We start from the raw sequence: 26,407 nt of genomic DNA, 5'->3' as shown, positions 1-26,407 counted from the left end.
TGGAACAAAGCCATGGAAAGACAATACACAATTTTAACTACATATATTTTGGAACACATTTCTACAATGGTATCTTACAATCCATTGAGAATAAATGTCTGGAATTTTTAAGCTATCAATGTTTCCATAGATGATTGTCTTGAACAACTTCAAAGTGTATTTGCACCATCCTTGAGCGCTCAAATCTGCAAACTCTAGAAGTGTACACTCATGTCATGGTGCAACAACTCTCCCCATTGCTAATTATTTGAGGGGGAAATGCTCAAACACCAGGTATTCTGTAACTTTAAATAGATCGATACATAAGGCAGCAGCAGACCAAATCAATCTAATGTACATGGGTGGAGAAACTTTCAGATGCAATTAAGCTGGATAAAGTTAGTTAGCATTTGGAAATGTCTACAGTTCCCAGTATTGACGCCCTAGTTACATTCAATCGACTACATTGGGCAAGTTAAATCTGGCACAGGATATCTGGCACAGATTGATGACAGAAATTCACTTGGCGTCCATCATACGATTACCAGGCTGAGGGAAGGTTCACAATTGTGCTCAAAGCACCTTCGAAGAAATGCAACAAACTATTCATTCACTTGCCCCATCAGCCACAGCAGCCCCATCTGTGGCCATATTATGGTTGAGATCCCAGAGATGCTGCAGATGTGATTTACTTGAATGATAAAGAAACAAAGAAAAACGTTGCACAGCGATTCAGTTAAGCAATAAAAGTGAATAGGTTAGGTAATTCTATGTAAAGCAAAGAAGCACACTTAAAGTATGAACTTCCATCAGATTGTCCAATATTAGAAACGTAACAGGTTTTCCATAAATGCAAGAGAAAGGCGTGGAGGGAAAATAACTGTAACTGTATTAATGTAGGAGGTAGGTGGTTAATGTAATGAACAAGACAGAATAAGGGACCTGCATCATAAAATGAAGTCAATTCAGAATCTCAAAGTCAACATAATTCTTATCATAATTAAGTAATTATGTTAAATGATTTCAGCAATGCAGTAAGGTTATAGTTGTTAAACTTTTGAGCGTACAAATACATTATTCATACCCAAATCTCCATCATCTGATCCTCTGATACTAGGATCTTTCAACATGTCCAACTCAGCCAACATCCGCACATAAAGAGCATTTTTCCTGAAAGAGGGGTAGAATTGCTCATCCTTCAGCATCATGTCATAGACCTTAAAAAAAATGTGAACAAAATACATCAGTTGTCTCAGGCATTATGGTTCAGAATCAACATTTTCTCAAGACTACACTATTGTGGAATATGCCAATTCATTTTACACCTGGCCCTTAACTCCAAGAAGACCAAGGAGCTCATTGTAGACTTCAGGAAGTCCAGAGGTGGCACGCACACCCCCATCCACATTAACGGGACGGAGGTGGAACGTGTTTCTAGCTTCAGGTTCCTGGGAGTCAACATCTCCGATGACCTCTCTTGGACCCACAATACCTCTACTCTGATCAAGAAGGCTCATCAGCGTCTCTTCTTCCTGAGGAGACTGAAGAAGGTCCATCTGTCTCCTCAGATCCTGGTGAACTTCTACCGCTGCACCATCGAGAGCATCCTTACCAACTGCATCACAGTATGGTATGGCAACTGCTCTGTCTCCGACCGGAAGGCATTGCAGAGGGTGGTGAAAATTGCCCAACGCATCACCGGTTCCACGCTCCCCTCCATTGAGTCTGTCCAAAGCAAGCGCTGTCTGCGGAGGGCGCTCAGCATCGCCAAGGACTGCTCTCACCCCAACCATGGACTGTTTACCCTCCTACCATCCGGGAGGCGCTACAGGTCTCTCCGTTGCCGAACCAGCAGGTCGAGGAACAGCTTCTTTCCGGCGGCTGTCACTCTACTCAACAACGTACCTCGGTGACTGCCAATCACCACCCCCGCACCCCCCCCCCCCCGGAGACTTATTATTTTTTATTCAAATCGTTTGCTGTGTCGCTCTTCAAGGGAGATGCTAAATGCATTTTGTTGTCTCTGTACTGTACACTGACAATGACAATTAAAATTGAATCTGAATCTGAATCTGAATTTCAAACACATTAATGACCCAATCCTTCTCTCCAGAGATGCTGCCTGTCTTGCTGAGTTACTCCAGCTTTTTGTGTCTATCTTCGGTTTAAACCAGTATCTGCAGTATCCTTCTTACCCATTAATATCACTAATAAGAAATCCTCTAGGATCCAGCATATGGCGGGAACATAATTCTAACACACACTGTCTTGACTCAGATACAAGATAGGTGAAGGAATAAGCTTCACCACTATCAAGTACGTCACCAATATTATATTCCCACTCTCTACCCATATCCCTTGATTTTGTATTAGATATCTATCTAAATATCTTAGTGTATAAGAAGGGACTTCAGATGCTGGTTTACACCAAAGACAGGCACAAAATTATGGAATAACTCAGCGGGACATGCAATGTCTCTGGATAAAAGGAATGGGTAATCTTTTGGGTCAAGACCGTTCTTCAGACTGAATCAGGAAACACACAGAAATGAAATGGAAAGTGTGAAAACGAGACATCAAAGGGGATGAAGCTCAAGGAAAATGTAGAACAGATCATTGTTAGCTAGGGGAGGTTACAACAAAGCATACAAAGATAAAATGTAATCAAAGGGACAGACTGGTCAGAGAACTGGGATGGATGGAGAAAGAGAGAAAGCAAGGATGATTTGAAGTTAGAGAAGTCAATATTCATTTAACTGGATTTTAAACTGCTCAAGCGAAATATGAGGTGCTGTTCCTCATATTTGCATTGGGTCTCACTCTGACAGTGTAGTCATCCCAGGACAGAAAGGTCAGTAGGGAGGGGGAGTTAAAGTGTTTAGCAATCGGGAGATCATGTACGTTTAGGCGGACTGAGTGGAGATGTTCAGTGAAATGATTGTCAAGCCGGTGCTTGGTCTCGCCGATGTATAGAGGTCCACACCAGGAACAGCGGATACAGTAGATGAGGTTGGATGATGTGCAACCTCTGCCTCACCTGAAAGGACTGTTGGGGTCCTTGGACGGAGTCGAGGGAGGAGGTATAGGGACAGGTGTTGCGTACCTGGGGAAGGGGTGGTTTGGGAGGGAATTAACCAGGCCTCTGCAGAAACGGTCTCTGCAGAAAGCTCTTAGTAATTTGGCAAATTGCTCTCCACAGATTCAATGGCATAATCCCACTGGTTCCTCACACCCAGTGTCCAAACATTTCAACACAAAATCCGATGTGCCTCAATCCATATCCCAAGTCTGTGATCTGCTGTTTTGGACGTATGCCGCCCCTCTTCCACCCCTTCCCTCCCCACTCCCATCCACTTGGTAGCCCTGTCCAAATTATGTACATTTCGATGAGATAACCTTTCATAACATTTGTGAATACATAGCTCGTCAATCAATTCTCAAACTTTATTCCTTTCATCTTAAGAATCAGTCTTTGATTCACTACAATGGCAATTCAGTCCTTTATGTAAGGCCACCAAAATAGCATGTCATAGTCCAGGTAAGGTCACACAATGGGACTGTATAATTGTAGCGTTACATCCTCGCTCTTATATTGAAAACCAAAATAATAGTCTTTCTGTTTCCCCGTAATTTCACATCCACCCATGCAATACTACCTACCATTTATTTATGCACTCACTCAACTTCCAAAAATCATCTTGAATCGTCTTCAAATCTTCCTTATCTCACAATCACACACTGCAGATTGTATCTGGTTACACTATTCATTGATGTATGTTGTGATTAGTTGATGTTCATGCACTGATTCCCATTGCCACCCCATTGGTCTTGCCAGCCAGCATGAAAACGTACTAAATATTCCTACTCTCTGTTCGTTTCTCATTTGAACATGCTTATATACCAAACAAAATATTCTCCCTCAGCTATTCTACCAGTCACATACTAGAAACAAAACTCCAGTCGGATTAACAAACCTAATTTCCTTTCCAGAAATCCATGTTGGCTTTGGCTGATTGGGTTGATATTTTCTATCGTGTCCTGCGGTCACCTCTTTTATTAAAGGCCACAGTATTTTCCCATCACCGATGCAAGGAAAACCAGTTTGCAGTTCTCCATTTTATCGCTTCCTCTTTTAAATAATGAATTATATTTGCTATCCTCCAATTTGCAGGACCATTCCACAGAACTTTGGGAAGTGATAATCAACGTATCCACTATTTCCATGACGATCTCTTTGATTCAGTTTTGAGTGCCATTAATTGTTTGTTTAGAGCAAATACAAATACACATTTACTTAAAATCCTCCTTTTCACAAGGCTTTTATTTCCTTAGCATTTTGGGGATGTTATTTGCATCTTTTTCCAAACGATACAATCAAAGTATTTGTTTAATTCCTTTGTGGCTTCTTTGTCCCCATAAATCTTTGTGTCTGACTATAATTTTCTACATTTGTTTTCCCTGGGGTTATTTTCTTGCACATCAGAGGCATTTGTTCCAGAACCAGGGGCCACAGTTTAAGAATAAGGAGTAAGCCATTTAGAACGGAGATGAGGAAATACTTTTTCACGCAGAGAGTTGTGAGTCTGTGGAATTCTCTGCCTCAGAGGGCAGTGGAGGCCGGTTCTCTGGATGCTTTCAAGAGAGAGTTAGATAGAGCCCTTAGAGATAGCGGAGTCAAGGAATATGGGGAGAAGGCAAGAACGGGGTACTAACTGTGGATGATCAGCCATGAATGGCAGTGCTGGCTTGAAGGGCCGAATGGCCTACTCCTGCACCTATTGTCTACTTTTATGTTTCTTGCACATTTTTCAAACTCTTGGCCCTTTTTGTTGAAAATGGTATTGTTAGTGAACGTACTTTTCTTTGTACATCATCAAATATTTCTGGTGTTGGATCCTCAGAATTCAACTTTTCTGCCAATTTAGCAACCAGGTTCTCATCCACATGGACTCTTGGCGATGCCTGACAAAGGAGAAAATAGATATTGTTGAAAACTCAAAACACCACTGAATGTGTATTAATCATTGTTCAGTTTATTTTGTTAATGTAATTTGATGTTACTGACATGTACATTAATCAAGCCATTTTTGTCCACAATTCAGAACAATAGATTACTCTTTTTGAACAACACTGTTACAAACATTTTCACCCTCCTCGCTGACAAATGTCACAAAGTGGAGAAGATTCGATCTTTCAATTTATCATGTTATGGTTTGCTATCTTGAAATCTTAATATATTTTTGCTTTTATTCAAATCAACATTTGGATGTATAACACCAATATTAAGCTGACTGACAAAGTTCAGTAAATTATGAAAAGTGCTCGCCTTGAGTGAACTCATCTGTTGGGTTGAAGAGAAAATTTAGCAATTGTGAACTACATATTTGATCAAAGTTAGGATAGTAGACCTGAAATGTAATATTATCAGACACAATTAGCATGGGGATAGGGTGGGTGGGGGGAAAGTTACTCACACACTTGCAGAAAAGGTGAAATTACAATTTAATAATCTTTAACCCTGAGCAGCACAAATTAGTGTCCAATATTGTAACAGGCATCAGGTGAGTACCAAAAGACGTATTTAACATGCAGGGTGTGATTATCAGATTTTACAATGAAGCAAACAGTTTTGTTCTAAAAATAATGAAGTAAATAATTAGTTTTTGGCTCTCCTCTGTTGGTGCATGATTAATACATATTGGCCACACTTTCAGTAGAAATGGATTCTCTTCTTGATTGTTCCATGGGATCGTTTAAAGTAAGCAAGTTAGTATTTCATTGAAAAGATCATATCAGAATGCAACATTCTTTCCACAGATACTGAATGAACTGAGTGTTTCCAATGCTGTGTTTTTTTAGATATCCAGCAACTGCAGTTGTACATTTTTTTGTCCTGCTTAACAAGTTTATTAAGTGTTAAATTTTAGCTCCTATTGTTCAATTAGAGGGATTATGAAGGGGTGCACCCACAACCTTTACAGATCCAGAAGACTATGTGCTGCCAGCAAATTTACATGATCCATCAATAGACGAGCAACAATGAGCAATTGTCTATTTAAACCCCTTGGCATAACTGTGAAAAAATGTACTGCTGTTAATGATTGGAATTTATTGACATATTAAACATTTTAAACAATATCTATAAACAGCATGGGCTCATTCTAGAGTATAAATTGCTGATTTTAAGACAGTCCAAGATCAAGATTGCATTTCACAGTGTGAAGTTTGCTTGTTCTCGTGACAGTGAGAGTGCTCTGGTTGGCTTCCACATCTTGAACATGTGCAGGTTTACCCATTGGCCACTAAGTTGCCTTTGTGTGTAAATAAATGGTGCAATGTTGGGGGATGGCAGAAGGTATGTTGGAAGAGATGAGCAATGGGAATGTGAGGAGAATGGAAAAGATGATAAACCGATGATAGTCAACCGAGTCAATCGGCAATTTCCATGCTTTTTCTCTCGGTGACATGAACACAATTTCAAGGGGACAAGACTTAGATTATTGATTTATGCATACTTACTTTTTTAAATATCTTAAAATGGTTGATTACTGTTACACTATTTTATACAATATTGACAATTCTGCTTAAAACTCAATATTAATGATTAAATATTAAAAAAAAATCAAGTCTGTCAAAATTAAAATAATAAAATGCAAATTTTGCAAAGGCCATATACAATGATACTAAATGACTTCAATCTAACAACAGTGTGCACTTACCTTTTCTGACAAATACTGATCATACACGCCAACAGCTGCAGCACGCAGCAATCCTTTGGTTTGATTGCTCTGCCTTTCACCATCCTTACATATACTTCGTAACACATCTAGCTGCTGTTGTGCAGTGACTCTGTATCCTTCCACAGTGAGCCAGAAGAAAAGATGTGCCTGACCTCCTGTCTGCTGCATATAATCTGGCATCAAAAATATACTTTTAATAGCCTGTAGCAGCTTAAATTTTCATTTGTTGTTTGGCACCATTAAATCATTTCTCAAATATTTTATTGGGAGCCGAAAAGAGAAGTATGAGAGATTTGATAAGCAGGTGGTAGTGTAAGAACACTATAACATATAAACATATAACGCTTCAACATAGACTGCAGAAATGAGGAGGAGCAGCACAGAAGATTTGAAAAACAACCTTTAGTGTCTGGGGAAAAGTTGTGTAAAAAACCAGGGCTGCCAACTCTCACGCATTGAATGCGAGACTCACGCATTTTGCCCAATTCTCACGCTCTCACGCTGATCACAAATTTCTCATGCTCGTGAGAAATTCTGTGATCAACGAGAATTTCAAAACTAATACCAACTGCTTGTGTGCGCGTCTGTTGACAAGACAGCAGCATTCTTATTCTCTGTTATTCTCGCTTGACCGACAACCGTCACACACCTCCAAAACATGTCCCTTGCAAATTTACATTGAAAGACATGAACCGGGCAGTGAATGCTATACAGTGTCACCCAGCACAGCAAGTGAGGCCATGTCCTGCTCCCGACGGCAGTCGGAATTTAAGGATTTGCGGGAAGGGGTCGACATGAGTGAGGTTGGCGAGCGGCAGGAGAAAGGTGATCAGACGGAGTGCACTACCAGATGTTAGCGAGGAACTGAGGCCAATTGTCCGTAATGTCCGGATTTCAATGCTTCGTGTTTCGGAGTCAGCTAATGTTATTGATTTGTAGTTAGCCTGAAATGTAATTAGTTGACAAAACCTTAATTTATTAATTCGGAATATCCAGGGAGGGGTGGGATAAGAGTAATAATAAATAACATGCAAGGTGTCAGGCTGTCTGTCACAACATACAGCTCCGATAACCCATTATTTCCTTCAGTTAAATATTGGGAAGGTGGCACTATTGTAATTTGCCACTCAACTATTGTTTGTTTACCTCACTAACTATTTCTAATTCCCCCCCCCCCCCACCCCCCACCCAATTCCTTTGACAGGTTGAATAGAAATGTCCCCAATCTCATTGTTTTATTAATTGAACACATAGATGAACATCCTCAAGGAGTGTAATCAGATGGATTCAGATGCGATGTTTAAGAGCTTGTTCAAAGACGGAGCATATTTTAAAGGTGACAGAGATACTTTGATATAGTAATTGTGCTGATACTGACTCCAACCAACCACGTAATGAATATCATCCATTCCGGAGGTTTTATTTTTCTGATGCCATTTAAACTTCACTTGGATTTCAATTACTTCAATGTAAAAGTAATTGGGAATGGGGAGCATTGGAACAAAAATTTGTCCTCGGTACATATTAACAGTAATATAATAATGTATGCATGTTGGTAGGTGCAATCAAAACAATGATCCTTTTATCATTGTGTTATGAATACCACAGAAAATATTATTACTCTCAAGATCATATTAAATAGAATATTATTGCTTAAATATATAGCTATTGGACTTTGCATTTCTGGAAAAGTCCCAGCTGAGAAGAAGACAGCAATATACTGAAAATATTGGGGGTGAAAATGCCTTCAGGGCAGTTTGTTAGGAAAATGAAGGAAATGGTAACAGAATACTTGTACAGCTGAGTGAGTATAATTTTATGGATGAGAAATTGTGTTCAACCAATTGATGACTTATTTGACAAAGTAACTAGCATGATAGATCACAAGTAAGCCAATTGATGTAACAAATTTTGTTATACAAAATTTGGTCCGTGAAGTGCCCCATAAAAGATTACCGCATTAGATAAGCACATGTGGATCCTAAGCAGGTAAGCAGCTATGATCAGGGTAGAATAGGGGGGCAGGTGTAAGGCTGGACTGGTCAGGAATGAGAGAAGGTATGCAACTGAAGTCAGGGTCAGGAGTAGTACCAGGTGTGCAGTGAGACCCAGGTTGGTCAACATGGGCCAAGTGCTTGATTATAATCTGATTTCCATTCATGAATATACTAAGATCATTCATATGCTGCACCTGTTGATCAGAGCCCGGCTCTACTGTGGAATGTAATTAGGAATGTAATTTAGCCTAACCTTATTCATAGCTAATCCAATTTAAAGCATAAATGTTGCATTCAAGTGGTTGTTAAAACGACTCGCTACAGTATGCACCAGATTGCACAATTTCAAGCTGAAAAATGCAAAAGCTCCGTACCATGGGAGGGGGGACACCACCCACCAACACCCACCCCCCCTCGGTCACTACGTTTGGTCTCTCGCAATTTTTCACTCCCAACTCTCACCCAATGTTGGCAGCCCTGAAAACAGAGGCAGGCATTATCAGCGTCATATTTGTGAGTGGTTGCGTTTGAGGTGCAGTGCTGTAATTGAGGGTAGATGCTGAGGCTTGAGCTTTAGAGGCTTTGGTGAGGAGTGAGCAGAGGGCGAAGGCAAGAGAAGATAAGATATTTTTAATGTTCCTGTAGCATTGCCAGGCAATGGCATTCTACTGCTGTACAATATTGACAATCAGGGAATCTTCTAGTGTCCTTGGTAACTACAACAGTGGGAAGTGTGTCCAGTTGTACCTCCCGACAAACCACATGAAGGAACTGGAGTTGAAGCTCTACACACTCAGAATCATTTGTGAGGCTGATAATGTTGTATATTTATATTTATTGAATACATACAGACATTCCCCATCTTACACAAGACTACATTTCGTAAAGCCTGATGTACGTCAGATTTTACACAAGATGGAATCACCTCAAAAGTCGGTGGAAACAAAGAACTGCAGATGCTGATTAATATACAAAACGACTAAATTAGTCTGAAGGGTCTTGACATGAAATGTCACCTATTCATGTTCTCCAGAGATGTTGCCTGACCTGCTGAGTTGCACCAGCAATTTGTGTAATTTCACCTTAAAAATAGAGTCTGCACTGGCAAGCCCTTCTTCACCAGCTGCCGCACCATCCAGTTGACATGGCTGCTCTTGCAGCTCACGTTATAGCTCCTGGCCGACAACGCTTTCTGCAGGACAACGGCAGTAACAGGATGCGCTTGCTCGCTGTGAGGCTCCCCCCTCTCTCACCCGCTGCCACTTCTGTAAGCCGCCGCTTTGCCCGCTCCCCCTTCACCCACGCCTCCTTATTCTCCTCCGAAGATATCAGCGAATCCGGGGGAGGAGGAGGCAGTGAAGTGGGAGTGTAGGATGGACAAAGCAACGGGAAAAGGTGGTGGCGCTAGTAGAGGAGGGTGCGGACAAAGTGAACGCTGACAGGAAGTAGTGGCCACTGATGAGAGGGGTGAGAGCAGACAGAGCATCCTGTCGGTGCTATTGGCCTGAAGAGAGTGCTATCAGATGGGGGCTAGTGGAAGAAGTCGGTGACTGCCGGGAGTTGCTCTCCACCCTCTCCCTCATGCTTGCTTGCCTTCAGAGTGTCGTGCTGACAGTGGCAAAAACTGGAAGAGCAGGAAGTCCAGGCAATGTTTTATAACAATTAATGAACGGGAAGCCCTCGCTATCCTCTTGTTGCAACAGGTCATTCAGAAAACGGGACCACCTATTATGAATTGTTTATGTAAGCGCGAGTTTACACAGGTTGCTTATTACCCAAGTCGGGGAGTACATATGTACACATGTATGCCTACATGTAACACAACTGATAATTCAATGTATATTTATTTTTAGTAATGTTGCATTCCATGTGCCTGTGTAGGTGCAGCAAGAATCTTAATTGTTCTGGTTCATACCAGAACATATACACTCTTGACATATATGGGAAATTTAATGAGGTGGTTACACCTAAGCTGCAGGCAAAAAGTAGCTAGAAACAAGCAGGAAAGGTGAAATGAGAAGGCAGAGTTCCGAAATCTACTGTCTTGTCACTTCATTCCATGTATGCCATGTTGGATAGCTCAGAAAGCAGCAGCCGCAAGTTTATAGCAACAGCCGCAAGGTTTATAGCAGCAGCCTCAAGGACTAACTCTGAGGCACAGCAGGAAGGGTGAAGTCAGATAGGGCTACAGTGACAAGAGTCTCTAACAAGAGGGACAGGCAGGGAATGTGTGGCCACAAACAGGACTCTAGAATGTTATGTTGCCTCCCAGATGTCAGGATTGAGCATGTCTCTGAGCGTCTGCAGAGCATTCTCAAAATGGAGGGCGAGTGGCCAGAAGTGTTGTGCAAAAGGGACATGGTCCTGTGGAGTCAATGCTAGCAATTAGGCAAAAAGTTAAAAAAACAGGGTCTGAGGATAGCAGTGCCTGGATTATTCTCAGTACCATCTACTAGCGAGGGTGAGAATAGAAGGATTGGACAGATGAATGATAGGCTGAATATTTGTAGAGAACTATGATTCTGATTTTTGAATTACTTGGATTTCTTTTGGGCCCCGAAGTGACCTGTACAAAAGGGACTGATTGCAATTATGCTGCAGGGTGACCAATATCCTCATGAGGAGATTTGCTGGGGCTACTAGGGTGGGTTTAAATTAGATTGATGGGAGGGTCCAAAGATTGGAAATTGAAACAAGACATATGAGATGCTGAAATTTGTAACAAAACTCAAGAACAAGTTCCAAAGATAAGACAGACAAGAAAGTAGCAGAGAACAAAGACAGAGTGTGGGATTATAGAGTGTTTGTATCAATGCAAGGTTAACATGCAAGGCTAACATGCAAGGCAGATGGACTTAGGGGGTGAATAGGACATGGGATTGAGATATTACATCCATTAAAGAAAAATGGCTAGGGAAAGGACAGGACGAGTAGGTATAGGTGCTGAAGAAAGGATAGAATCAAAGGAGGGAGGGTTTCATTATGGTAAGATTATGGTAAGTCCAAGATGTAATTATTGAGGGGTCCTTCGATGAGGCTTTATGGGTAAATATGTGAAATAAAGGTATGATCACCTTGTTGGCATTGTACTATAGGTCTCCAAATAAGTCAATGGGAAGTAGAGGAACAGATATGTGTAGACTTTGTCTATGGAACTAATGCGCTACAATGCTGATAACTATATTCTGCACGCTGTTTCTTCCCTTTTGCTCTTGTATTATGCTTGGGCGTGACTTTGTTGTATTTGTGTGCAGTACTAACTGATTGCAGAGCATGCAAAACAAAGCTTTTCATTCACTTTATCTCGGTACACCTGACAACAATAAACCCAGATAAACATAATTGGTTTAATGGTGGGAAGCAGAACTTAGTGGGAAGTTGTTTTACGGACTGGAGGTCTGAGACTCGTGGTGTTCTCCAGGGATTGTGTTGGACCCTGTGCTGTTAAGTCATCCATTTTTGTGATTTGGATGTGAATGTACAAGGCATGAAGTTTGCAGATGATACTAAAATAGGTGGTATCATAGATAGTGAAGATTATTATCAAGAATTCCAGTGGGATCTTGATCAGCTGGGTAAGTGTACCAAGGAATGGCAAATTGAATTTAAATTAATTCAGAGTGAGGTGCTACATTTTGGGAAGTCAAACCAGGCAGGACCTTCACACTGAACAGTAGGTCCCAGGGGAGTGTAGCAGAGCAGAGTAGAAAATTGGTACAGGGTACAAAAAGTGGTGTTACAGGTAGATAGGGTGCTGAAGAAGGATTTTGATTCATTCGGAACAACAGATGTAGTAGATGAGGTTAGAGGTGGTGCATGTGAACTTCTTTCTTAACTGGAAGGACTGCTGGGGACATTTCCCATTCCCACACTGAAACCCCAACAGTCCTTCCAAGTGAGACAGACTGGAGGCATGGCACCTCATACTCAGCTTGGGTAGCTTACAACCCTAAAATACATGTGTTAAATTCTACTTTAGGTGACCTCTAGCTAAACACTCCCCCTTTTCCCTTTTCTTCCCTACACATCCTCCCCTCTCTTCTTCCCCACTTTCCCACCCTTGGGCCCCACTTTGACTTTTACCCCTTTCTCTCCTCCTCGCTACTTTCCTCCTTAGCTTCACAATATGCAACTCTTCAAACCTGACTCACACCTATTGTTCTTATCTCTGGCCTTTTTTTCCCGCCCATCCGCCCATCAACCCTAACCCCCCCCCCCCCCCCCCCCCCCTGCCTGGGTCAATCTATTACCTGCCACTCTCCTTGTCCTGTCCCACCTCTTTTCCAGCAACATCATCTATCCATGCTCTCCAGAGATACTGTCGGACCTGCTAAGTTACTCCAGCAATTTGTGTCCTTTTGGACATTTACACCGATTTTGCCAAGAATCGAGGGCCTAAGCTAAGTTTGGGCAGGCTAGAATTTTATTTCTTGGAGCACAAGGCACTAAGGGGTGATCTTACAAAATTATGAGGGTAATAGATGAGGAGAATATACAGAATTTTCCCAAGGAATCAAAAAAAAGATTGCATAGGTTTAAGGGGAGAGGGGAAGATTTTATGGGAGCCCAAGGGGCAACATTTTCCACAGAAAGGGTAATAGGTATATGGGATGAGTTGCCAGAGTAGTCAAGGCACAGACAACAACGTTTAAAAGATACGTGTACAAGTACATGGACAGGAAAGGTTTTGTGGAATATGGCTCCTTATTGCATTATTAAGCAAATTAACACAACTTCTAATATGCTCCCCATCTTCCATTGCCCCTCAGAATAAATAATTAAGGAAATCTACGGAAACTGATGATCAATAACCGAAATGATCAATAATCCAAATTCAAGACAGACCGAGGTATGCACAGGTGATGCATGCAAATCTTTTTTTTTTCAATGGAACAAATTATTAATAGTACAGAATCAAAAACATGTTAACCCATCGTTGATGTTCCTATCCATATGCGATTGCTGAATGCAAGTATTTAAAAATACTTACCCATGAAAAATTGTAATGCCACATTATTCAAAAGTATACTGTCAAGGGGAATTGTGCAAAGTTTTCCAAAATTTGCAGCAAGCTTGAGTGTATCTACTTCCTGCAGATCAAAGAAGTGTAATTAGCCATTGGAAAAATGCCTCACAAATGAAGTTTCAAATGTCCTGATTCAGCCATACATCTATAGTTACATAAAGTAAGTTGGTAAAGTAAACAAAGTATCATATCCAACACTATATTGTGCACAAGAGAAATGTTAATATGCCACCTCAGAAAACTGTGATCTGGAATAAAATAATAGAGTAAAGAGAAAACCTGCATTTTTAATAGCGACTTTCACATCCCCAAGACGTTCCATGGTGCTGTAAAACCAATCATATATTTTTAAAGTGCAGTAATAGAGTCTGAGTTGTACAGCACAGAAATTGACACTTTTGCCTGCCATATCCAATGCTGACCTTTTTGTCCTCCAACACTGATCCCATTTGCCTGTAATAAGACTGCACCATGGAAGAGCACACCACAGGAACATGTTCTTCGGCCCACAATGTCCATGATATCCATGATACCAAATTCCCTCTGCTTGCACTTTGTCAACATACCTCCATTCCCTGCCTGTTCATATGCCTATCTAAATGCCTCTTAAATCTGCTTCGACTATCTCCCCTGGCAACAACCATGAGTGAGGGGAAAATCTAAAAACTTGTAAGTCTCTTTAACAATTTACCCCCTCTCATTGAAAACTATACCCTCTAATATTTGGTATTTCAATCCTGGAAAAAAACTATACTACTTCATATGTTTCTATTATGCTGTTCATCAGCTTCTAACATTCCAGAGAAAACCATCCAAGTTCGTCCAATCTATTAAAATGTATTTTTCTCATCTCAAACCTGAAACCTCTTATTTTTGATACCCCTACCATGGGAAAAGATTTGTACAATATTGGTCTTCTTTTGAAGAAGGTTATACTTGGATCAGGAACTATGAGAGATTTTAATCTATTCTATTCCTTGCATCTTCTTCTTGTGTGTGGCGTGTATCAATCAGCCGTTTATACTGGTGGCATGACAAAACATTGCTACCACTTAACTTTCCTTCTTACACCCCTCTGCACCATACCTGAGCCAGAATAAAGCAAATTATCTCTTTCTCCTTTTCACAAACTCTTTAGGTGCATAAGAACAATGTGCTGGAGAGCATGCAAAGATGATTCACCAAGATGTTGCCAGGATTGTTGAACTTTTGTTATGTGAAGCGATTGAATAGGCTGGGCTCATTCTGCTTGAAACGAAGGAAGTTGATGGGAGTTTTATTTAAAATATATGGTAATGAAAGGCATGGATAGGGTGAATCTCAGGTCTCATCCTCTAACAATACTTTAAATATTTTTCCCTTTCTCTGCAGATATTCTTGGTCTATTTTCATACTATTTCTTATTCTCACATTGTAACTTTCTGCCTTTATAATTTTAAATTTTGCTAATTTCTAAAGATTTCCCAATCTGCTCTATCACAAATCTTCGTTAGACTGTATGCCTTTAACTTAATAGCACATATGCAGAAACAAAAAAACATTTGTGAAAACCTCTCTGGTTTTCACTGGACAGATTTAAAAAAAAGACCAATAAAGTACTGTCACAGCAAGGTGGATTATGGTTGAGCGAAATTTCATATATTTAATTGCCCACTGTCTTTGTCGTCTCCTTAAAAATCCAATAATTTTCAGCAGGTATGACCTATTCTTTACAAATCCATGCTGGCTTTCCAATCAGCAAAAAATGTTTCAAACTGTTAAACGTTAATCAACTTGCAACAGTTATTCTTGGACAATTGCTTCGAAATTGAGCAGCAGAATACTACGGATGCTGGAAGTATGAAAAAAATAGAAAATGCAGGAAATACTCAACAGCTCAGTTGTCATCCATTATGATAACTAGTCTGCTGAATATTTATTAATTATTCTTAAGAACAGCTGTTCAGCAAACTGAGCAATACACCACTGGCATCACTGGCTTTCCATCAGCAGTTGTATCATCAATGAAGTGAGCCAGTACCTTCAGCAGCCATACATGCCCAGGCCACAACATCCCCACCACCGTGTTTCACAGATGAGGTAGTATGCATTGGATCTTGGACAGTTCCTTCTCCCCTCTATACTTTGCTCTTGCCGTCACTCTGATATGTTAATCTTCATCTCATCTGTCCACAAGACCTTTTTCCAGAACTGTGGTTGCTCTTTTAAGTACTTCTTGGCAAACTGTAACCTGGCCATCCTATTTTTGTGGCTAACCAGTGGTTTACATCTTGCAATGTAGCATCTGTATTTCTGTTCATGAAGTCTTCTGCGGACAGTGATCATTGACAGATCTACACCTGACTCCGCGATGGAAAGTCCATGCCGCACGCGGACTTTCCAAAGGTGATGGATAGACTGAATGTAGACTAGATGCTGAGCGCTCTCTTATACCTACATTAAAGTGGCAATTAAACACACCTGAGCAATTACAAACGTCTGTGAAACCACGTGTCCCAAATATTATGGTGCCCTGAAATGGGGGGACTATGTATATGCACGGCTGTAAATTCTATATGGTGAAACCAAAATGTATAAAAATATCCTTTAATAAAACCTGACAATGTGCACTTCAACCACATGTGATTTTTTCTATTACAAATATCAAATTGTGGAGGCAAATAAATAAATCTTGGGCCTGTCCCAAACATTACTGAATTTCCTAAAATGCCAGAGTTGCGTATTCATTTTCCAAGCCAATTAAAGGAGAACATTTGGAATCAAGATAACTATAAAGGATTATAATCAAGGAACATTTGTTTGAGAAAGAACTGCAGATGCTGGAAAAAATTGAAGGTAGAAAAAAATTCTGGAGAAACTCAGCGGGTGAGGCAGCGTCTATGGAGCGAAGAAATAGGTGATGTTTCAGGTCGATACTGGGTGTTTTGAGATCGCCATTTTGACTCGCGTCATATCGGCGATCTCTGGTGTCACAACGGGGACCCATCAGCTACGCTTTCATGCTGTTTTTTTTCCTCACAGCATTCGAACCCAGCACCCAGCCGCTCCGCACTGTGCAACCTAACCCCGCTCAGCGCCCGCCCCCTCCCTCCTCATTGGCCACAGCTGACGGCCCAGAGACAGCACGCAGCCGCGGCCTCTCACGTCATATAAGGAGCTCGCAGCTAACTAGGGAAGCGGGTCACGTGCACGAGCAGCGCCTCAGGGGGAGCCCGGACGCCCCGGCACTGGGCACAACTGCAGCTCGCTCTGGCTTTGGGGAATTCATCCAAACATAGCCTGTAGTTTGACACCCCTGGTCTAGTTCATCACTTTTTCTCTCTGAACCCCAAGCGACCTCTCGCGGAACCCTAGCGTTCCGGGGAACCCCGGTTGAGAAACGCTAGTTTACAGAATTTCTCAGTTCACTGCGTTATAGTCAACTTCACACTAAAACAATATATTCATATCTATCTATTGGCAATTCTTTCATGTTCAAATATAACACTGAGCCCAATCGTCTTATAAATGCAAGGTAGACACAATATGCTGGAGTAACTTAGCGGGTGAGGCAGCATCACTGGAGAGAAGGAATGGGCGACGTTTCGGGTCGAGACCCTTCTTTAGTCTGATGTCAGGGGAGGGGGCGGTACAAAGATATAATGTAGGCGGGGAGAGTAAGACTAGTGGGAGAACTGGAAAGGGAAAGGGGAAGGGGATGGAGAGAGAATGCAAGGGCTATCGGAAGTTAGAGAAGTCAATGTTCATACTACCCAAGCAAAATATGAGGTGCTGATCCTCCAATATACTCTTCGCCTCACTCTGACAATGGAGGAGGCCCGGGACAGAAAGATCAGATTGGAAATGGGAGGGGGACTTGACCGGGAGATCAGGTAGGTTAAGACGTACTGTGCGGAGTTGTTCAGCGAAACGATCGCCGAGCCTGCTCTAAGTCTCGCACATGTAGAGAAGTTGACACCCAGAACAGCGGATATGGAGGTGCAAGTGAACCTCTGCCTCATCTGGAAAGACTGTTTGGGTCCTTGGATGAAGTCGAGAGGGGAGGTAAAGGGACAGGTGTTGCATCTCCTGCGGTTGCAAGGGAAAGTACCTGGGGGACAGGTTTTGGGTGGGAAGGGCCGAGTTGACCGGCGAGTTTCGGAGAGAACAGTCTTTGCGGAAGTTATACATAATATTATAAATTATTATAAATGCAATCGGACATTAAAGCTGTCTAAAGTTACCATTTTGCTACAAATGGGATCTGAACCTATCCCCAAAACTTTGCTTACTGGTTCAGGCATATATTGACATAGTAAGCAGTCTGAATACCCAAGAAATTCCCAAGTATTTTTTATGATCTATATGAAAATTAAAAACCCACCCGCTAATGCTGAGCTGGTATACTGAGAAGTGCAGACAAACAATACTGATGCAATTGTTTGGGACTGTCTTATTGTCTTCAGCACTGATATTTATTTTACTCTGATGCACCAAAACCCACTAAATTCAACTTTCCGATCTGGGTTATAATGGATTCCATTAATGAACACAGACATATGCCAAAGAGAAAAAATAAAGAACACCCAACACATCTCATTGGTCATATTTTAAATTAGATGGAGATTAAATTCTGACAAAGGTATCAATCTGCTGGTTTCAATGTTTTTCTGTTTGAAGAAAAGATTTTGCATCCAAAATGCTGTTGTTTGTCATTGTCACTGACTGCGATGAGTAAATTTCTGTCTTCATGTCAAAGTTATAACATTTTCAGATTTGTTTTTATTTTTTTCAAACACATCTAATGCTGCTTATGGAGCCCTGGGGCACTCTGAAGCACAATCAGCAGCACTGAAGAGATGAACTGCATTTACAACCTAAATTTCTCCTGATTAACTAGAGATGTGGGAATTGTACAACAATTCCATTCTCGACCAAATTACACATCTTTGAACTTTTGGGACAGGCAATTTACAACTTCCTTCAGATATAGTTAAGCAAAAAAGATAGATGTTTCTACATGTCTCCAAAGTTTTTTAAATGAAAAAAATATCTTCAGTTTTTTCAACAATTCAAAAGCATTGAGTAAATACATTTATAATGAGAAAACCATTACCTTTCCAGAGTTTAATCTCTGTACCCTCGATTCACAGATTTTCTTCACAAAAAGCAAACTGTTTATCTGATTCTTTATGGTGCTTATATCTAAAAGTAAGGTTGCAACAATTAAGCAAAACCTGAATAACCGTTTTCTACAATTCTCACAATTTAATAATATAAATTTTAAAATTAAAAAGATATATTACCAAATACGCGTGACCTCAGATTAAAATAACAAATTGACATTACATTAATGTACTATAAGGTACAGCATTCAGTATCTAAATCTGTTCCCAAATAGACACAGAGATTAAATGGTTGCTTGAAATTTTATTTTAGTTGTATTTTAAAAATGTTTTAAATAAACTTCTGATTTTCAGGATTTACACATTGGTATTGGTACTAGTTTATTTTTGTCACAGATATCATGATAGTGAACAAACTTGTTTTTAATATGTTTTAAACATGTTTTCAATACAGTCTTTTGTCCAAGTAGCAGTTTGCATAAAAAAAATGTTTAGAAAGATTCTTCAGCAATGACAAAGCTAATGGTTTAACCATTCATTTAAAATGCAGCAGGATTACCTCAGAGAGACAGGACTTTTTTTGATAATTGTTTTGTAACATATAAATGTTTATCATTGCTGTTTGATGAGATTGAAGTATCTGTACTTGAAAGGTAATTATCTTTTAGTATTTTTCACAAATATTAAATGCATGCTGTGATTAGAATAAGATGGTTGATAGGATTGATGCTATCTTTACAAGAGGACCAGAGAACAAATTGATAACAATGGGACGGAAAAAAAAGTTGCTGCACTAAACTTATGAATAAGTTTGAGATTGAAAATAGTCCTTCCTCTAAGGTAGGGCCCAAACCATTGAAACAACAAAAAACAAAGAATGAATTAACGCAAATCAAAGTCTTTCTCATATCTGCTTTTGTTACATTACTGAAAAGTAGTGAGATATTTACATTATTAATTACTCGCCATTTTAGCACCTGCTACTTTATTCTCATTGCACCCTAATGTCCATTATTTCTCTAGGACCTGTGAGCAGACAGTGGACTATCTGAACAAAGAAAATGCTGCACATACCATGCAAACTTCCGATTGCATGAGAATATCAGGTTAAATCCTTTATAGCTAATCCCTTGTGCCCTACTTAGCTAGATCCTACTGGAGCTAATTTTATTCTGGATTTTTTGGGGGTTGCAGAAATAACTCAGTCTTGTTGCTGAGATTATGGAAAGAGGGGTTTGTTTACAGCAGACTTGCAATTAGGAACTTAAATCTAACCAGGAAGCACACGAGTCCAGCTCAACAGAAGAGGCCCTCGACAATGCAGTTTACTGTGGAACATCTTACAAGCCAAGGGAATCTGTAGCAGGTCACTGGAATAGTACAGGTTTCAAATCCAATTAAAATGTAATTGAGAAAGCTCAGGTTGCTGATTCAGAGGCTGCCAGCTTCAATTTCAGAGGCTTAAATGTGTGATGATTAAAAAGGAAAGAACCTTGAGCTTGGCTTCACAAAGCTCATGTTATTTGCAATCTCTTATGGAGGTCTGTGAACAATGTTGATGTGATTGAGTAGTCAGCTTGTTCTAATTACAGTTAATCTACCATAGAAGAAAGATGGTAAATGTGTTCGGAAGCAACGGTAACGGTCTAATTTCTGCAGCATAGCTTTTCTTTTAATTACAAACCTATGTCAGAAACAAATACAGAGGCACCGAGCTAGGCAATTGCCAACTGGATTTAAATAAAAACTATAAATGACAAAAAAAACTTCAAAGTCAAACTGAAGCTAATCCCTTGATAGCTTTGCACCTTGCTCTACCTCAATTATTTTTGTAGCAAGTAGAATAGAAGATACAGGTCAGTTATGAACTAAATGAACTATAGACATAACTCAAATTGCTGAATGGAAATCACCCTACTTATGCAACCGCTATGACAAAAAATGAATAGTTTTATCTTTAAAAACAGCACATATCTGAGATTATCCTGTTGATTATCCCTTTCTCAAATTGCTCACTAAAGTTAATTTTCACTGTACTAGAACATAATCCATCCAAATATCTCAATGCTGTTTCATGGTAACAACTGCAGTGATGTCGTGTGAAATTAAGATATTCCATCATGTACTACTATGTTCACATGGTTCAAATAACCAGCATTATGCATAACTCTGTTCAACAATGTCACGCTTGGACAATGCTTGGCATACAACAGTCGTGCCATTTTGGGATTAAAAGTGTTGGGCAACAACATTCTTGTTTGTTCATGGAAACCACTGTGAATTTTCCACATAATTTCTAATGCCTCTGAACTTTAACACTGTTATGTTGCTCTTGTTCAATGGGAAAATCATGATGAATGTAGAATTCATTGTTATAGTGGTAATTTTGCCAAATAATCTACGCTTGCTTTCAGTTTCCCATCAATCACATTCAGATTCAGTTTAGTTTATCTGTCATATACACCAGGGTGCGATGACATTTCTTATTTGCATGAAGCTCAGATTATATAGAATTCACAATAGTGTTAGACACAACAATAAATAAGGACAAATGCAAACCAGCAATATGGTTCAAACATTGTGTAAACATAAGTAGTGCAAAAATACTGAAGTGTAATAAAATAACTGAATGAAGTAGAGCTGAGAGGGAAAAATAGATCAGCTATGATCGAATAGTAGAGTGCAGCCGATGGGCCAAATTGTCCATTTTTGTTTCTATGCTTTATGATCTATATCATGGAGATAACTACAGCATGTTGAGTCATGCACATTGTTGCAGCAGCTATTGCTACCTCACAGCTCCAGTGATTTTGTATGTGATTCTGCCAACTGATACTTCTGTATTGAGTTAGCGTGATTTCTTGGTGAGCACAAGTGATTCCCGTGCTCCAGTTCCCTATGACATCCCAAGATGTGCTAAAATTAACTATCAATTATCTACAATGCAGGTTGATTACAGGAGAATTAAGGGGGAATTGAAGAGCATGTGAGGGAGTATAGGTTACAAGGAAATAGGTGGGTGAAACAGTCCAGTCCATCACTTCCTTCCATCCAGTGCACCACGAGACGCTGCATCAGGAAGGCAGGTATCAAAAGTATCTGCCACCCTGGCCATTCCCTTTTCTGATATCTTCATGGGAAAAGGTACATGAGCTTTTAAGCCTAGATATCTAGACTTAGAACAGCTTCTTTCCCACTGCTTTCAGACTCCTGAACTAATCACCTCTTTCAAGACCCCTTTCCAAATATATGTGGCAGCTTATCTATTTTTTCCCTCTCAACCCCATTATCCTGCCTTCTCCCCATAACCTTTCATGCCTTACTAATCATGATCCTATCAATCTCCGCTTTAAAAATATCCAATGATGGCCTCCACTGCTGTCTGTGGTAATGAATTCCATAGATTCACCTCCCTCTGGCTAAAGAAGTTCCTCCACATCTCCATTATAAAGGTATATCCTTTTTTCTGAGGCTGTGCCCTTTGGTCTTAGACTCTTCCACTAGCGAAAACACCTTCTCCATCAAGCCCTTTCATAATTTGTTAGATTTCAATGAGATTCCCTCTTCATCCTTCTAAACTCAAGCGAGTACAGGCCCAGACCCATCAAATGCTCCTTATACGTTAACCCTATGATCCGCGGGATAATTCTCGTAAGCCTCCTTTGGACACTCTGCAAATCGCAAATAGCCTGATACTTAAGAAGCCTATGTTAAGCTAGAACCTTAAAAAGCCAGTATTTGTCTTGTAACTGACATTTATGTTTTTATTTATGTCTCAGCCAACTGATAATGTGATTGCCAGCACAGCATGTTTGGGCAGTTCATATTTAAAGTTATCTTCTGCTATGAACATTTCATCCCCATTTATACACTTCTATTATTTGAGGTGAAACAATTCCTGCAGTTATAAAGACCATTAAAGTAATTCTGAATCATGAAAGATCCCAGCTGGCCTCCAAAATGCTTTCACTGTAGCTAAAATGTGCATATTGCCAATGGGAGCATGAATACTAGTCTCCCACATTTCCTTCACCACACAAATAAAATGTACAATTCCAGCATAATTATTTATATTGTGTAATTCCACGTTCCTGCAAGTAGTAACAGGATTCTTTCCAAAAAATACTTCATTATCACACTGAAATATGGTTAAGAATGATTTGAAACATCATTTCCTCTGCAGAGTGACATTAAATAGGCTACTTTGGAATAACAGGTGGAAATTCTCAGAATATTTTACAACTGAAAATTTTAACTGTATTTCATTGAAACCAATAAATCTCAAAAATATTTACAATCTATCCTGGAGCCCATCATATATTGTATCTTGTTTTAGAACAGTACTGCCAATTTATTTTAATTACCTGGACAAATGAGCTTGTAAATGCCAGCTGCTGAAAACATTAATTTCCTTGGGCAAGCAATTAATTACAGTGAGGACATTTTCATATCTGTGCAGAGGACATGGCTAATGCCGATCATCTTTTTTACAATAGCATCATAAAAACCTGTCGAATGTTTTTCATTACTATCTGGCTTCCAAGTTTACTGACAATCATTCACTGAATAACACTACTTCCAATCAGCAACTTGTTCGACTAGCCGTTAAGAGTGCTATTACTTACTCCACAATGTGGAATTTACTAGAAAAACATATTTTAAAAGTCAAGGGGTACCAGATAAATTAAAATATTTACCATCACCAGCAGTATCTAAGGATCGAAGATACTGCAGCTCTTCTGCAGCTCTATCCCTCACTGCTTCCAGTTCTACAACTTTGTCACTTAGTTTGATAATATTCAAAAAAGCTTCATAATTACAATTGGCATCACGGATCTGAAATAAATAAGATTCCCAATCATTTCACAAACATACACAAATCAATCTAATTTCTATTGTTCATAACTTTCACCTATTTACTAAGAATTAGTGATATAACACTCCCCAAATTATAATAAAAACAAAAAATATTCCCAGTCATCACTGGTACAACTTTGCAATGTCTGACATTCACTATTACCTTGAATATATATATATTAAAACACAAATTCACTGAGTAACATTATTAGATATCATCAATTCTTCCTTTCAGCATCGGCAAGGACCTTGGTTTGACCCCTTTTTTAAAAATAATTCTCCATTGAGAATGCAGATATATGGTAATTTTTCTATGGAGCGACAAGAGATTGCAGATGTTGGAATTTTAAAAGAAAAAAAGGAGAGCTGCTAGATAATCTCAGCATCTATGGAAAGAAATACACTTTTCAGGTCGAGACATTTCATCTGGACCAGATGAAGGGTCTCAACTTGAAATATTGGAGTAACTCTCCAATGAAGTTTCTATATTTTGTTCTGCTTAAATAAATGAATGCATCATAAATGTACCAAATTTTGCATTGCAGAGAAGAATAGACTTTTGTCAAAATCACATCAGGGTTGTTACAATTTCCTAAATCATGCATGTTACCTACCATCCATATAATATACTGATTAACGTAGTCAGGATCACTGAGTTGGTCAATTAATGGAAGAAGGATTCCTTTTGCCAAAATTTCCTGAAAAAAAATAAAAAATAATTATTTTGGCTAGATTGGCATTTTGAAATAAGCTTCTTAAAAACATCACTGAGAATGGGTATGCAAGTGGTTAAATTACTGGATCAAAGGGATGGGCTATCAATTCCAAAAGCATGCCCTCATATCCTACTAATGAAGTTGTGGAATTTTAATACAGTTTAATTATATAATCTTCTGAAATGTGTAATAAAATCTTAAATAAAGGTGACCTTAAAAATGTGAACAATTCATCCGGTTCACTTATGTACTTCATGTAAACATCCACAACAACGGGGTTAACATTTAATTCATACGATCTAGTTTATTCAATCAATCAATACATATGAGAATGTAACAAGTAAAATGGACAAGGGAGAGCCAGTGGATGTAGTGTACCTGGACTTTCAGAGAGCCTTTGATAAGGTCCCACACAGAAGATTAGTGGGCAAAATTAGACCACATGGTATTGGGGGTAGGGTATTGACATGGATAGAAAATTGGTTGGCAGACAGGAAACAAAGAGTAGGGATTAACAGGTCCCTTTCAGAATGGCAGGCACTGACTTGAGGGGTGCCGCAAGGCTCGGTACTGGGCCGCAGCTATTTTCAATAAAGATTTAGATGAAGGAATTAAAAGTAACATTAGCAAATTTGCAGATGACACAAAGCTGGGTGGCAGCGTGAACTGTGAAGAGGGTGCTATGAGGATGCAGAGTGACTTGGACAGATGGGTGAGTGGGCAGATGCAATACAATGTGGATAAAAGTGAGGTTATCCACTTTGGAGGCAAGCACGGGAAGGCAGATTATTATCTGAATGGAGTCAGGTTAGGAAAAGAGAAAGTACAAAACCTGGGTGTCCAAGTGCATCAGTCACTGAAAGTAAGTAAGTAAACAATAGGTAGTGAAGAAAGCTAATGGCACGTTGGCCTTCATAATGAGAGGAGTTGAGTATAGGAGCAAAAAGGTCCTGCAGTTGTACAGGACACTGGTGAGACCACACCCAGAGTATTGTGTGCCGTTTTGGTCTCCTAATTTGAGGAAGGACATTCTTGCTATTGAGGGAGTGCAGCATAGGTTCACGAGGTTAATTCCCAGGAAGGCGGGACTGTCATATGATGAAAGAATGGAGTAACTGGGCTTGTATTCATTGGAATTTAGAAGGATCTCATAGAAACATATAAAATTATTAAGGGATTGGTCACCCTACATGCAGGAAACATGTTCCCGATGTTGGGGGAATCCAGAACCAGGGGGCCACAGTCGAAGAATAATGGGTAGGCCATTTAGAATTGAGATAAGGAAAAACTTTTTTCACAGAGAGTTGTGAATTTCCTCAGAAGGCAGAGGAGGCCAATTCATTGGATGTATTCAAAAGAGTGTTAGATAGAGTTCTTAGGGCTAACGGAATCAAGGTGTATGGAGAGAAGCAGGAACAGGGTACTGATTGTAGATGATCAGCCAAGATCATTCTGAATAGCAGTGCTGGCTCGAATGGTAGAATGGCTTACTCCTGCACCTATTGTCCATGTATCTATATATGTATGAACAACATTTAGAAGTCCCAAAGTACAAACAAGGCAACAACAAGTTTTGATATTGGGCTCGTCCCATTTGCCTGCATTTGGTCCACAGCCTCTAAATCTTTCCCATCCATGCATCTGTCCAAATGTCTACTAATAATGTCTACCATAATCGTCCATACCGTGGACTACTGGAATACTGCGCACATTTGAGGTAATCGTATAGCACAAAATTTACAGTGTGAAAAGGAATGTTTAAGAAATAGTACTAAAACTTAAGGAGCTCAATTTGACAAAAGAATATCTAGGATGAGTTTGCTTTGTTTTCTTTATAAGAAACTGAGTGGTGATTTGTTCAAGATACACACAATCATGCATTTCCCCAGACAGGGTGGATTCAAAGGATACTGAAGAAAGACATTTAAGGTACTGGGCATAAGCACTGAAAGGAATTCAGTGCAGGTTTCTCACCCTGTGTGGAGGA

The 26,407-nt window shown here is 39.8% G+C and overlaps 1 protein-coding gene across 4 annotated transcripts in view; it reads right to left on the bottom strand.

Moving 5' to 3' along the window:
- snx13 (sorting nexin 13) overlaps positions 1 to 26,407 on the bottom strand; it is a 158,790-nt gene that overhangs the window by 28,496 nt on the left and 103,887 nt on the right. For all 4 annotated transcript variants that reach the window (XM_055661635.1, XM_055661654.1, XM_055661662.1 and 1 more), the window contains 7 exons: positions 24,319 to 24,402; positions 23,545 to 23,683; positions 18,838 to 18,926; positions 13,707 to 13,806; positions 6,699 to 6,892; positions 4,837 to 4,941; positions 1,064 to 1,196 (listed from right to left, as the gene is read on the bottom strand). In XM_055661635.1, the coding sequence (XP_055517610.1) occupies positions 1,064 to 1,196; positions 4,837 to 4,941; positions 6,699 to 6,892; positions 13,707 to 13,806; positions 18,838 to 18,926; positions 23,545 to 23,683; positions 24,319 to 24,402 (844 nt within the window). The remainder of the gene's footprint in view (positions 1 to 1,063; positions 1,197 to 4,836; positions 4,942 to 6,698; positions 6,893 to 13,706; positions 13,807 to 18,837; positions 18,927 to 23,544; positions 23,684 to 24,318; positions 24,403 to 26,407) is intronic.

The sequence above is a fragment of the Leucoraja erinacea genome, chromosome 2 (genome assembly GCF_028641065.1).
Source record: "Leucoraja erinacea ecotype New England chromosome 2, Leri_hhj_1, whole genome shotgun sequence".
Lineage (NCBI taxonomy): Eukaryota > Metazoa > Chordata > Chondrichthyes > Rajiformes > Rajidae > Leucoraja > Leucoraja erinaceus.
This window is presented reverse-complemented; position numbering and strand designations above follow the sequence as displayed.